Source organism: Phlebotomus papatasi, chromosome 1, assembly GCF_024763615.1.
Source record: "Phlebotomus papatasi isolate M1 chromosome 1, Ppap_2.1, whole genome shotgun sequence".
NCBI classification, from domain to species: domain Eukaryota; kingdom Metazoa; phylum Arthropoda; class Insecta; order Diptera; family Psychodidae; genus Phlebotomus; species Phlebotomus papatasi.
In genome coordinates, this window is record NC_077222.1 from 16004325 (window position 1) to 16019253 (window position 14929).

Sequence of the window (14929 nt, forward strand, 5' to 3'; positions counted from 1 at the left end):
AGGCGTATTGATTGGATTCTGGAAAAACTCGCAGTGGTAGTTTTAAAAATTAAGTAGGAATTTTAATTAAGACATAATCGCACATTACAAATACAAAATATTTTGCACATGAATCGTAAATAATCTTGTTATAAAATCGTAAATAAATCTTATTTGCTTAATATGTTGTAGATTTTTCTTCAATAAAACATTATAGGTAGTGTTTTGTTGCACGTTCTCTTTTAATTTTAAATTTCATGGCATAAAATCAGAAATAAAAAAAGTCAAAAATTTCAACATACTATCCAAAACAGTCCCGCTTTCTAACTAAATGTACTTGTTTAATTAAATTTATTAACTCTAATAGTAATAACGAATATGTCAAAGCAAAATAACTTTTGAAAACTATCTGTTTTTTAGAACCAATATTGATTATCCTTAATCTTAAATGCTTGTCTTCATATTGAATATTTGGAATTGATACTTTGTCTCTCCGAAACAAAGACTTAAAAGGCTGAAGAGCTTCTTTGGAATTTATTAAAAGTTTTACCGCCAAAAATTTTCACAATTTTTGGTTTTGTGCATTAATATAGCTTCCAGAACTGGACAGAAATCGTATTTGTATATTTTCCAAAATATTTCACTCGTCTACACATATATTTGTAGACGTGGAGATAAGGGCTCTGTTAAATGTAAGGAAAATTTCTTTGTTGAGGGCCATATAACACGTATTCATATATCTTTGATTACAAAGCAATCTAGTCTAGATCTAGACGTAAATAAAAAAAATAAGTTTCTAACATCGTCCTACACGGTAAAAGTTTCGGCACATATTTGTTCAAAAATTAGCTCGTTCACGGACACCATGATTTTTGGCATAATCTTGTTCTTGATTTTTATTTGATATTCCTTATGAACTTTCGCTACAGAAAAATCCATCTCGACTGAAGAATAGGCCTTATCTGTAAGACGAAATCACTTACACAGATTTGTTCCCGACAATGGGAACAAAAAGATTCCCCATGTGAGTAACAATTTCGTTCCAAAAATTACCTCGTCCACGGATACCGAAAATTTTTGGAACAAATATGTTACAGATGTAGGAATAATATTGTTATAAAGAAAATGTACCAATTTGTTCCTGGCAGTGGGAACAAAACAGTCGAGTGCAACAAATTCTATTCTAACTTTCAGGAACGAATTTGTATAAAACGAAATCAACTCAAATTTGTAGACATTCCACTGTATCAAAATGGTTTCAAAACAAATCTCTAACAAAATTGTAACTGCATTTCATAACAAAACTATAAAGAAAACTTTTTGGAACAAAAAAATATCTTTTCTAGGTGCAAATCGATTCCAAAAAAAATTTGTTCCAAGAAAAACTTGTTCCAATATTTTGGTCAGTGTTCAAAATTTTTTACCGTATATCATCATCATTCCAATACAGGAATGCGATACACTCTAGAGAATCTTTTGGATTTTCTTTATGTCCTGAAAAAGAAATCCTAGACAATATTTTTTAATCAATGTAAAAGCTTACCTTGGACTTCTGCTGCATCCTGTCCATTTGGGCATCCTTTGAATCACCTGGAATGGATCTTCGCCAGACTTTAATGTAAATCAGGATGTAGCAGAGTGAGATAAGGAGCATGGGCAGAATGTAGCACGCAATGAGATTGGCTAGTAGAAAGTACAGAGCACCATCTGTTCCTGGAGGCCAAACTTCCAGACACAGCTCGATATCTCGGGCTACTGTGGAGGAATTTGGAGGGGCCCCAAAGAAGGGCACCAACTCGAAGAAAAGCGCCCAGGGAATTGTGGCAGTAAGTGCAATGATCCAGATACAAAGGATCATCAGGCGTGCTCTCTTCTTCGTTATTTGCAGCTTAAGGGGCCACCAGATGGCCAGGAACCTGCAAATGACCAGAAAAAAAAACTTTTCAAGGCAAAACCTCTTGGCAAATAACTTTTCAAAATCCTCCAGATGATGCAAGATTGTAATTGTCTTGCATCAAAGGTAACCAACGTGTCACATTCAGACGTAGAAAATTTTATGTTCAGTAACTTGACCTCCTCGAGACGCAAACGGAGGCGGAAAAAAAGCACGTGGACTTGTAACGAATTTTATTTAAAAATCTTGCTCTTGAATAGAGATGTAGAAGACATTTATTACTTCTACTTAAGAGACAGATATGGGCTCTAATAAACCATTAAAGTTCTGCTCCAATAATTGAACATTACATTTTGATCATATCGCTAATGTTGAGCTTTTTATGTGTCTCCCATGCTGGTGAGCTTTTTATGGCATTTATGAATTTTTACACATGTCCCCTATTACAATTCACAAATTATGTGATTTTGATGAAAATGCCTATTAAATAGAGCAATTTTCTACCTCAAAAAATAACAAATAAATTTTATTGCTCAAGATACGCAGGTTTTTCATGTGAAAGCTTTTGCCCTAATTTCCTCAGAAGAAAATCAAATTGATAACCAAACTCTGTTAGTTGATTAATTTTCGTTGAAGATAGTTAAAAGTTTCTGCAGAAAATCTTTTTCAAATAAAATATCCCTTAAGCTTACTCTAGTGTTGGTATGATGAGTTGCTTTTGATGCTGTGCAAGGAAGAAATTGAGAAACTTCCAACTGTCGAGATTAACTGATTGAGATAAGTATTCGGCCAAGTCCATCACAATTCTCATCCATTCTTGGCCTTGGAACTTTCTACCCAGATTAAATTCAGCACCAACCTCGCGATATTTAGTCTATAACTCGTCAATAAAAGAGGCACTCAAAGAGAATAAATTAAACGGAGAAAAACATTTGGATACTTAATTCAGAGACAGAGGGCCTATCAATTTCTTCACTCAAAAATGTTACAGCATTAATTGATTTATGTGAATCAATGTCTTTTACATCATATCACATACTCCTCACATCAAAACTTTTCCAACTTTGAAATTTTAACTTTCCCAAGTATAAGTTTATCTTTGAGGACATTTTCCCAGCGAAGGGTGATGATATCTCGAAGATGACGCATGTTTTCCATGTGAATTAATCCTTCACGTGGTGCTCGTGAGATAAGGAAATGACGGTGATGAAAGGTTCCCATCATGATTGGATTAAATACCTTGAACTGCCTCATTCACCAAGAGATACAGCAATATAGAACAATGGGAAAAATGACGGTGAGCTGGTGTATCTAATGTCTTGGACAATTTCCATTGATTGGTAGGCAAATAAAAGTGAATGTTTAATCCCACACAGACACACCACATAGTTAATTCAATAGATTAATTGCAAAATGTTCGAGAGATTCCATTCTGTCTTCTTAGTCACTTTTTTACCCAATTCCTTGTTCCCTGATTTAATATCAACTCAGATAAAAGATAAAGATAAAGCGATAGACGAGTTCGGGATATAAAATAAAATATTATTTCATTGGAATAAGATATTAAAAAAAACAGGAGCTTATCTAAATGACCTTTAAGTAAGATATAGTGAGATAAGTGCCTCGAGTGGGTCAGTGGATAGAGCAGTGGCTCTGTGACTGCGAGGTCGTGGGTTCGTGGCTGAGCGGCAGCAGAAAAAAGATTTCTCATGCCATATCGGCTTCGAATTCGTCCAGTGAATGAATAAATAGTAATGTCAATGGTGCATATTGGCAAAAAAAGTGAACCGCCTAAAAAACAATAGAGGCTGGTACGAAAACGAGTTTCGATGTGAAAGTGGTACTTCAATCGATACAAATATTCGCTGTCACTGATCCCAAACACACACCGAGAAGGGATGCTGTGATATAGTAACGGCACTGATTGTCCACACAGAGCTGCGATATAGAGCGGCTACCCGTATCGGGGGATAAGATAGAATAGGAGTCGGGAAGCATAAGGGGCCCAATTGGTGGCCTGGATGCATCGGAATATCCGAAATGGAGAACTGACCCCTGGCAAAATCTTATCTTATCTTAAGATATAGTGAGACTACAAGTATGTGTTATCACACTTGAACATTAAAATTTTAATATGATTCACATTAATTGTCGCTGGTGAGAGTCCAAATGTGTAATTTGTGTGTTAAAATCATTTTATATTCAAAATTTGTTCTATTTGTTGATAAAAAGGTAGACTTGGCCCGCAAAATTTGATATAAATTGATTTATAGCATTAATACGAAAAATTAATGCGATTTTCTCTTTAATTTTTTAATGTGAAAAATATTTATGCTTTAGGTAAATTTAAACTTATTTTTGCAGGCCAAGTTCACTTCTTTATCAATAAATAGAAAAACCCCAAATATTGAGTGATTCAAAGACACAAATAACATATTTGGACACTCACAAGCGACAATTAATGTGAATCACATTAAAATTTTAATGTGCAAGTGTGATAACGCCGAGTGCCAAAAACTTTGAAATTATTTAAAAAAAATATCTTGGTGAATTTTAAAGAAAGTCTTGTACTATCATAATATTCATAAAATGGGAAATTGAGACAATTTTCAAGGAGAAAACAAGATAAGTTTGTGTTTACGCTATTGAAGTTATATACATACTTTAAAAAAGATAATTAATTTAAAATTCGAAAAATACTACAAGTTCTTTAAGCATTTTAATTTTAAGATAATTCTTAATTTGGGAAATTAATATGCTTCTTTTGTACACATTATTACATATTTTTGATTAATATAGGGGAAAGCTCGCTACCTTTATATTTTTCTCATGAAAAACCGGAGAAATTCTCGAGTGGTATGCCCGGTGAGAGTTTGATTAATTTATATAGAAAATAAGCAAATAAATTAAAATATCGCGTTTTTTAAAGTTTTAAATGGTTTTTAAATGATTATTTTAATTAATAAATACAATTTACGTATATTTATAATAAATTTCAATTAGGTTTTTTTCTTAATAATCTGGGCAAGCATTTCGAACTTCTTTTGTTTGTTGTGGCCATTAAATGATTAGACCTTTGAATAATCTATTTATATTCTTAATAAATACAAAATTGAACAGATTTTTAGCAGTTTGCTTGGCCGTGAACTCTTTAAAACTCTTAATTTTTGTTTTAACTAAAACCGGAGAAAAAAGATCGCATAATTTATTTAGTAAGTTGAAATTGTTAGATCTCAAGAGTCAACAAAACAAATATTTTAAATATTTTTTTTTATTTTTTATATGTACGGTACGTGTTCCTCCTTAAATTAGGAAAAAATATATTGAGTGAGATTCTTGAAATTTGCATCTATATTATCCTTTTTTATTCGACATATAATTTAAGAAAAAATGTTACTTCTCTATTGAAAAACTAATTACAATATTTGAAACTCTTTTCTTTAGGTTAATAAAGTTTTTATTCGAGAAAATTCCTTCAAATACTCCATGTAAAATAGAAAATAAAACGGATAATGTCTAGAATTTTCCGAGAAAAACATATATCAATTTTGATTTTTACTCTTGAGTGATTGTATGTAAGGTAAAGTATCCTCTATTCGACCGCCTCTCTATTCGACCACCCTAGGTTCCTCAGGTCGACCAGGCGAAATATTTATTCAAATTATTTACATTTGCAATAATATTTGGCAAATAGTTTAACATCATAGGGTCAGTTATTTCATAATTAATACAAATCAGTGAAAATATCATAGAAATTGACCATAGAACACTGAAAAAAGCACTTTTACGAAGTGTTAAAAGTATTTCTTAAATAAAAATTCGCAATTTTTCATCAATTTATGGCATTCTTATTGATATTCTTAATTGTTTTCTTAAGGAATTATTTCAATAGATTACTTTTGATAATTCAAATTTTGAGTCTAATCGCAAGTTAAGGACTTTATCTTTATTCTGTGCAAAAATTTTAGTTCCACGATTAAGTTAAACATTAAATTTAAGGTCTTAAAATTTTAAGTGCATTTCAAATATAATGTTCCTGAATTCGACCTGTCGACGAATCATAGGAAGTGGAGCTTTTTCAGTTAAATGTTTTACTACTTCTGAATAAATTCATAAAACTGAGTTTTCCTATTTTATATTAATGATTGACTTAATTTTAAGCGTTATTCATGAAGTGTTAGAAAGCCAAAGTTAAATGCATGACTATAGTTTTGTGGTTTATTTAATTTCTTAGAAAAAATGGGTGGTCGAGTAGAGGAACACCAGGCGGTCGAGTAAAGGCCCTCTGATATCAGAGTGGTCGAGTAGAGGAACACATCGCATTTTTAAAACAGTTTAATTTTTTTGTAATTTAAAATTATATTATGTCTAAATGAAGTTCACCATAAGATAGATAAGGATCTATTCTATAGCCTATCAAAAAAGACAAATTATAACTGTTTTTTCATAAGTTTTTCGCAAAACACCTCCTTAAGTGGTCGACATAGATTCCTTTACCTTATATCAGTATCTTATAAATTTCAAATTTTCAACGATCTTTCTATTTTTCTCAAATTGACTATAGTTTTGGCTTTCGGGATTTTGCCTTTTCAGGATATTGGCTTTTCGGGATTTTTTTGGTATTTTGGCTTTAAAGATTTCGACCCATTCGTGAGTTATCCCCCCGGGACATTGGCATTCAGGATTTTTACCGGCCCAGGAATAAATTACTTACATTTTTAAAGATATTATAACAAATCCAAAAAATTAAAAAAATATGGTCTTTTTTTAAATATACTAAAAAACATTATTTCAGTGCAGTTTGATATAAAAGATCCCTGTAAATAAAGTAATTTAAAACATAAAGTCAATATCATTGATACTTTGACTTCAAGATTCCGTAAGGATCTCTTCACATTATTCAACGAAATTTGACGTAACTTTTTTTAATAAATTTCAAAATACTATTTTTAAAATTAACATTTGAGCAGTGCACTGAAGAAATGGCAGTAGAGATAGTCCAAATTGTTTACACTTAAAAATTAGTGTACGGTGGTGCCCCAATGTCCCCTAGGACGCTTTGATATTGTTTTTATGAATTATTTGAATTTATTTGTAACTAAATTAATTGCTACAAGCAGTACTTATTCAAAAATATTTTTTGTATTAAACAGCTTGATCACGAGAAACATTATCCCCATTATCAAGATTATTCAACTCTGATTCAAAACCATTGGCACTTGAGGAATAGTGTCGATAGGAGACACTTGTACACAAAAAAAACTCCTCAGGTTCAAACAAAAACTCTAAGAAAAACAATACCATTGTCGAAACTTTTAACCTTTTGACACTGAAAAAAGTCAATTAGTAGAGAATAGAATTTCCGCATGTAGAGTTTCATGTGAGATGTTCAAGATCACGTTGTATGATGGAATAGAGTAAATTTAATATTGCGACAGAAAGCACATACACCTTGTCTACTCCAATCGCATATTAATAAAATAAAATACATAATATTGTGAAAATTGCGAAAAGGCAATTTGCATAATGAGATTTAGTGTTTGAGAGTGGAAAAGTGCGCGAATGGGGTGAAAAGGAAATTTTCTTTCTACACTCACAGACATTGTGAATAAAAAACGTTTAGGACAATATCTAATATCCTGCTCCATTTTATGAAGAAATAAAAAACACTCATCACACAGAAATTTTTCTTTTTCAACGTGGGGACATTTTTTTTGGTATGCCAAAAGAATATTTAATAAAAAGGACTTTTTTGGGGGTATTAAGATATTCAGCAAAAGATACTTTTCTATCTTCTATTCGTCTTCAGTTTTGAGGCATTATGACAAAAATGAGTCGAAGGAGATTTCTCCACATTTAATTGATAACATTTATAGCGGACTGGATCATTTTGGGGGTATCTTTGGAATATAATTTGGCTATTTCGTGTGGAATAAAATTGACTGATGGTTTTTTAAAAACGAAAATGTGGTCACGTCTCAAACAGAGAAGGAATTGTGGCAGAAAAAAATTGTGCCCTTGATCACATCCCACAAACTTCATGTTCTGGTACTGAGAAATAGAGCGTAAAATGCTACAAGAACATTTTCTCTCCTCAAAATATACTTAAATCATGACATTGGAGGAATATTTCGCGCAAATAGACAAGAGAATGTATGTCGAATGTCTCTTCTCGTGACAATTCTTTTTCCTCTTTTTCTAAAGCACCAGAAAAAAAACGTATTTCAACTTTCTGGCCACATCTGTCCTGAACGCAGAAAAAAAGCTGGATGACGATGGCAGAAAAAAAAGAAGGGTAATATCCCTGAAATTGGTGTGTCCCTGTGTGTTCAATTAATCAAAACAATTTTTGTGCTCGATTGAGGATAAGGGAAGCTTTTAATTACAAAAGGCGATAAAATGAGGAAGGAAATTGGGACATCTGGAGATAATTAAATTCTTTCAATTTCCTCAAATTGTCTCAGCCATTGTCCAAGACATTTTCAGTCTATGGGACACCCCTCATAGTCACAGTCTCTCCATCAAAATTCAATACACTGTCTCTGGGAAATTTATGAGAAAATTAGAAGGGAATTGACAAGCAAGATGGAAAGTTTCAGATTAGGAATACTTTGAGAACTAGAATTTCATTACTGAGGGTGTAAATCGTGTAAATGGTAAATGGATTAGGGTAGGTTAAGGCAGAGTGTCAAAAATTCATTAATCCAATACTATTTTACTTTAGAACAAAGAAAATTCAATAGGGGAAGTACTCTCCCTTCGAACGTTCATGCCTTCGAATAATGTGAATTTCTATTATGTTTCCTAAAAGACTTACACGTAATTGTGATATAATTATCAATAATTGATAATAAACTACTTAATAATTAATAGAAATGTGTATAGGGGAAACTGGGGCACCACCAAACACGGGGCAGCGCCAAACACCAATTTTTAATTTTTAACTACTTGGACTATCTCAACTATTTCTTTAGTAGACAAGCATCCCTATTGTGCCTATAAATTTCTATAGGTCTTGTCCTTAGAAGTAGAATATCTGATTAAAAAAAAAACAGTGTTTGGTGCTACTCCATTTTCGGTGGTTCCCCAGTTTCCCCTAGACTATTTTTTTCAAAAATAAATAGGAAAGAGTTTTAAAGACGGTGAGAAATTAACGTTTACGTACTAAATTTTGATGTAAGTTTCTCATAATATTGTAGAGTCATTAAGGCATATTAGATTGGATTACATTGGCAATGGATCCCTACGGACCCATCACACCCAGGCCTCCATTTGGGTCCTTTATACATTCCCGATTAAATTAACCCTTGTCTAAGGTAAGATGTATCAATCCAGCCTATGTTTTGGATAAACTCTATTAAACAAGGTGGCTTTAGTAGCTTTGATAGATCTTCATCAAGCAACACCGCTTTACCTAGCAGTACCCGTCTGATGTAACATAATCTGGGGCAGTCGTACTCATAGTGAGTGACCGTCTTCTCAGTTTAAAAAGCATCCTCCGTACATTATGCGATATCGGATATCCATCCTATTCAGATGTTTACTTAGACAGTAACCGATTAAAAGGTTAAAAAATCTGCCGAGTTCTCTAGTGACTGCCTCCCATTAGGTGTGCTGTCTTTTTCTTATAGTTACGTAAATTTGTTCTTTGTGCTTTTATGGATATTATTCATTTATTTATTTATTTGTAGGGAATCTCAGTGGCGCAATAGGCAAGATCGTTGGTCTTGCGCGGAAGGCGCTCCTGGGCGAGTCTACAAACAGACTAGCAGATTCTTCTAATACGAAATAAAACAACAGTAACATATGAAAAACACAATTACATTGTAATGCTCAACGCACAATAACTTTTGTTTGTAAATATGTTTTCAAAATTTTCTATGAGAGAAAACGAGATAACTAGATCTCTGTTTCATTCACTCTCATTGAAATGTCAAAAACATGTTTACAAAACAAAAGTTATTGTGCGTTGGACATAATAAATATTCCGACACCATTAATAATAATAATATTTTTTTTGTAATTCTAGAACATGGGTAAGTCATTCGCTCCACTTTTTCCAGAATTATATATAATAGATAGAATTTTTTCGTGGGCGTGTCATAATTAAAATTTTAACAGAAAATCAAATCATTGATCCGTAAAATTACTTTAAAGAATAGGACTTGAGACCAAAATTCGAATACAAATCTGCCTCATATCTAAACGGTCCAAGGTAACAGTAGTAAATTTCATACCACACAATAAACAAATAAGTAAACTGTACCAAATAAAAATATAGACATAACTTTGAGTAATATTTCCGGATTCTCATAGTTTCTTGCTCTTCGGGAATTCATCAAAAGTCTTTTTTACATCATCTCGCCCGTTAAAGTGAAATTTTTTGTTGTTTTTTGCATTGCAAAATTTCTAAAGCATGCAGAAACTAAAAATTCATGGCAATTTGAGGAACGACAGAAGTGGTCGAAATTGCAAACTGGGCGAAATTTGGTACAGTTTCCCTAAATCAAATAACTTCATTAAATTCTCAAGGGCTGTACGCTGAAGCTTCTGTCTGAATAGGACAAAATTTGTGCAATGTCTAAAAATCTATCAGTATCTGGACAGACTTGAAAATGAACCTAGAGAGAGTTTAGCACGATTATATCACTGCAATAGAGGAGACTGGGGTAAAATTTATCAAAACGAAAATTTCAATATTCACTATTTTCTAAAACAAAAGAGATTGAGGCTTGAATTTATTTTATAGATAGCCTTTATGAACCTTCTTAAACTTACAAAGTTTCAAGGGATTCGAGGAAGGATTATGTAAAATAAAAGATAATGAAATTTTGAGCCATATTTTTGGGATATTTGGCTTACAGAAAATATCAATACTGATTAGCTCAATTTAAGCACATTTCTCGTTAAGATAGAGAAAAATTATCTTCGACAAAGTTGTAGAATGTAGAGGAATAAATTTCCTATAAAAATATGCCTATTTGATAGTTTTAACATTTGCGAGAGTAGAACGTCACAAATTATCCGAAGACTGACAAAATTTGCCCCAGCAATTTTGAGAATCTCCACAAAGTCGACTTTTAGAAAATGATTCGAAAATCACATTTCTTTCGAGATAGAGGAAAATATTCTTCTGCAATGTTGTAGAGCAGTGAATTTCCTATAAGAATATGCTCATTATAAAACGTTTAAGTTTTCTCAGAGCTCGTGAAAGAATTAAATATGCGTTTTGACAAGTTTTGCCCCAGTCTCCCCTAATGATTAAACCATATTTCCCACAGTTGCTTTTTAGAAAATCCTGATGTCTGTTTTGGCCTTTATCAGAATGTCAAGATTGTGGTGCAATTGCAGTTTAGTCCTAGGCTCTGTAAGAGATACAAGCCATGGTCTTATCAAAAATTTTGAAAATTTAGATAAGGACTAAGGATATAAGCTGCTTATTTTATTTTCTTCCTGGTTATTCTTTCTTTTCGATGCATTTCAATGATTATGTATAAATCACAAAGTGCTTTAATGAAAGAACATTAACATCCAAATTTAGAAAAAAATAGAGTACTTGCAAAAGCATTTCAACTTTTCAAGTCAAAGACATATCCTTTAAACAAAGTTTTGACGCAAGAGAAAGTTAAGAGACAATATACTTAAAAACACATGAGATTCACCGAGTTTCTAAACTTTAATGGTAAGGTCTAATATAGAGTCACTTAGGGAACAGTATTCTTCCTTCGAACGTTCATTCCTTCGAATAATGTGAATTTTCTTTTATTTTTATTAAGATACTTGCACATTTTTATTAAATTTAGCTTATCATCGATTTATGGATGCACTGAGAAAAAAGAGGGTGCGATTAACTTTTCTTTCTCAGAACTTTAACATCTTTTAGGTGTAAAAATATATCACCATTCCTTAATGTTAATTTTACACTTTTTTAAGGGTAAAATTAACATGAAAAAAGGTAACTTTAACCCCTAATTCACCTAAAAAGGGTAATATTTACACCAATTTTGGATCAATACTGCAGGGTAAAATTAATATTTCCGGAATGTTATTTTAACTTTTCGGATTTCTCTCAGTATAATTACGTGATAATTATGTGAATTTCCTCTTAAATAAATCTGGCATACTATCGCAACACTGAGAGAAATCCGAAAAACTTAAAATAACATTCCGGAAATGTTAATTTTACCCTACAGTATTGATCCGAAATCGGTGTAAATATTACCCTTTTTAGGTGTATTATGGGTTAAAGTTACCCTTTTTAATGTTAATTTTACACTTAGAAAGGTGTAAAATTAACATTAAAAAATGTTGATATAATTTTACACCTGGAAAGTGTTAAAGTTATGAGGAAAAAAAGTTAATCGCATCCTCTTTTTTTTCTCAGTGCATTATTCGAAGGAATGAACGTTCGAAGGGAGAATACGTTCCGCTACAGGTCTGCAGGGTCTGTATTGTACAAAACAACAAATCTAGAATATTCTTGGAGTCTAGAATTCTTTGATGTTTGAAGTGAATTTTTAACCAAAAATTTGAGTTAAAACGAGTAAGTTTTGAAATCTAATTAATGCATTTTCAACTGCAATTTGCTCCAGTGAAACACTTTCTTAAAAAAGATCAAGTTCAGTGAAAAGGAAATTAAAAAGTATTTACGTTAGCATAGTAAATAATTTTTTAATGAAAATTTGAGATTTTTTCATAAGGACTGCAAATCAGTACTGATCAGGATTTTTGTCACCACCCTAAATAAAATTTTACAAACAATTAACAGCCACTCACATTCACTAAAAAACTATCCCCCATGATCAATACACTTTCCGTCACGTCGATGCATTAAAACACATTTTATTAAATTGATAGAGGTGGATTTATTTTTTTCTAAGAATTTTAGAGGTTTTGTTTTTCCATTCGGAGAAATTGAAAAATCTTTGTGTAACTTAATTTAGCGACTTTGCACAGTTTTCCACGGATAGGGGTGTCCTGTAGCATGGGGTGTGTTTCTGTGAGATGGTTCTCCGTCTTGGCACGTCACATCTTAGTGGTGGACAACAACTCCTCCATGATGAACGACTGGGGAGACGACAGCATGATGGGCAACAACTGGAGCTGGGTGGACGGCAACAGTCTTCACAACGGGAGCCACGGGCACGGCATGGTGCACAACGGGAGCATGGGCAACATGGACGCTCTTAACCACAGCTGGGTGATGGACAACATGGCTGAGGGTTGAGGGTGAAAAAGGTGACAGGTCAGGCAAAATCCTAGGACGAACAGAACGGCTTGATCTAAATTACCTGGAGGAGTGGCTGACGGCTACGGGGTGCACAGCATGGGCAACTGGAACGACTGGGGCAGCATGGACCACGGGGCTGGCAACGACAACACCGGGAGCTGGGGCAGCAGCGGCAACAGCCAAGAGTGTGGCGAAAACAAACTTAAAGGGCAAAACCAAAGAATAAATTTAGAAATCACTTGAAACACAGAAGGATCACCATGAGAGTCCGCAACTCTCGAGATACGTACGAGTTTGAACATCTTGTTGGGTTTTTTGTTTGTTTTTGGTTTTAGGACTTGTGAACACTTGAGAATCTCACTGGTAACTGATGCCCGATCCAGCATCCAGCGTACCTTTTATATCACCACCTCAATCGCGGATCATGTTGCAGTGCCAGTCAATTGGGTGATTATCGGACTCCATCCTCGCGTCCCGCGCGAGCCATAAGCCCAGGTGAAAAAAAAAGATCGCGCTCAGGTAAGTCGTCTTGAGATGATTACATAAACCTGTATGTGTGTCCACCATCACATCCCGCGCGAGGTGTTTTCATGATTTATCTCGTCCGATGTATTTGTTGGATCGATTATGACACGATTAATCACTCAAAATGAAAGAAAAAGTGATCTTGAAAATGATCTTGTACTGGTATGGTAATTCACATGAGACAAATACGGCGTTACGCTTCACTTTATTGACACAGTGCACTGAGGCGGTTAACAAACCAATCTCATCAGGTGACAAATATTGGAATTAAGACTGATTTGACTCTTCATTTTTTGGCCAATTAATTGGCCAACAAAATGCTGTGTCACTCAATAAATTTACAGTCGTTTATTATTATGAACATGTGATCTTGAGCCCTTTTTCGAATTGCGTTTCACAAAAGAAGAGTTAAGTACACTCTGGTAGGTCTTCTCTTGCCCTAAACTTTACGTAAGTAACAAGGCTAACTTCAGTTTTTAAGTACTAACAATTAAATAGGTGCAATTGTAGTAATTAAAAATCAATGTCGTCCTCGAGAACTTCTTTTAGCTGAAATCACTGCAATTAAATTAACTGGATAAACAGACACAGCACTAACGGCATTAACAGTTTTTCAAGCTCATTCCGATGATAAAAAGTTTAACATAAAGTTTTTGCAAGAGTTTCAAGTGAACTTATAATTAGTCCAAATTGTTTGACCATATCAACATAAGAATTTTTAAAATGGCATATTAATCATGAAAATGAAATTGCAATGTATTATTAAAAAAAAAATAAAATTTGTTATCTTCTTTAAAATCGGTGGCAGTTAAAATTCCGAATTCTAAAATATCGCAAAAGGGCTAAAATCCCGGAAACCTAAAATCTGAATCCAAAATTTCGAAAATTTTAAAATCTTAAGAGTGCCCACCATGCTTGATACCATTGGAAGCTTCGTAATGACTAAATTTTTCCTACACTGAGAAAAAAAGGAGCTACGATTAACTTTTTTTCGACATATCTTTAACACTTTTTGGGTGTAAAAATATATCAACATTTTTTAATGTTAATTTTATAATTTTAAGGGTAAAATCAACATGATAAAAAGGGCAACTTTAACCCATAATACACCTAAAAAGGGTAATATTTACATCATTTTCCGATCAATACTGCAGGGTAAAATAACATTTCCGGAATGTATGTTTGACTTTTTCGGATTTCTCTCAGTGTTGCAGTCGTAGGAGTAGCTATAACACTTTCAGGATTTAAGCTTTCGGGATTTTGGATTTCTGGATATTAGCTTTTCGGAATTTTGGCTTTTC

At 33.2% G+C, this 14929-nt stretch overlaps 3 protein-coding genes across 4 annotated transcripts in view; all 3 read right to left on the bottom strand.

The window, feature by feature from the left end:
* LOC129797994 (probable U2 small nuclear ribonucleoprotein A') overlaps positions 1 to 14929 on the bottom strand; it is a 92196-nt gene that overhangs the window by 27912 nt on the left and 49355 nt on the right. The gene's annotated exons all lie outside the window — the stretch shown is intronic.
* The window catches only part of LOC129797991 (neuropeptide SIFamide receptor-like), a 116722-nt gene that overhangs the window by 4884 nt on the left and 96909 nt on the right, over positions 1 to 14929 (bottom strand). For both annotated transcript variants that reach the window (XM_055840919.1, XM_055840920.1), the window contains exon 4: positions 1523 to 1895. In XM_055840919.1, the coding sequence (XP_055696894.1) occupies positions 1523 to 1895 (373 nt within the window). The remainder of the gene's footprint in view (positions 1 to 1522; positions 1896 to 14929) is intronic.
* LOC129797995 (larval/pupal cuticle protein H1C-like) lies at positions 12714 to 14076 on the bottom strand. The gene is made up of 3 exons (XM_055840923.1): positions 13394 to 14076; positions 13165 to 13304; positions 12714 to 13089 (listed from the first exon to the last, which is right to left on the bottom strand). Exons 1-3 carry the CDS (start codon positions 13487 to 13489, stop codon positions 12906 to 12908), a joined length of 420 nt encoding a protein of 139 aa, XP_055696898.1. The 5' UTR covers positions 13490 to 14076; the 3' UTR covers positions 12714 to 12905.

Excerpts from the sequence above, each read along its gene's own strand:
- LOC129797995 (XM_055840923.1), bottom strand. The coding sequence starts at position 13,489 with ATGCTGGATCGGGCATCAGTTACCAGTGAGATTCTCAAGTGTTCACAA. Across the intron at positions 13,305-13,393 it reads CCAACAAGATGTTCAAACTC|TTTGTTTTCGCCACACTCTT; the intron begins GTACGTATCTCG and ends TTGCCCTTTAAG. Across the intron at positions 13,090-13,164 it reads GCCGTCAGCCACTCCTCCAG|CCATGTTGTCCATCACCCAG; the intron begins GTAATTTAGATC and ends CTCAACCCTCAG.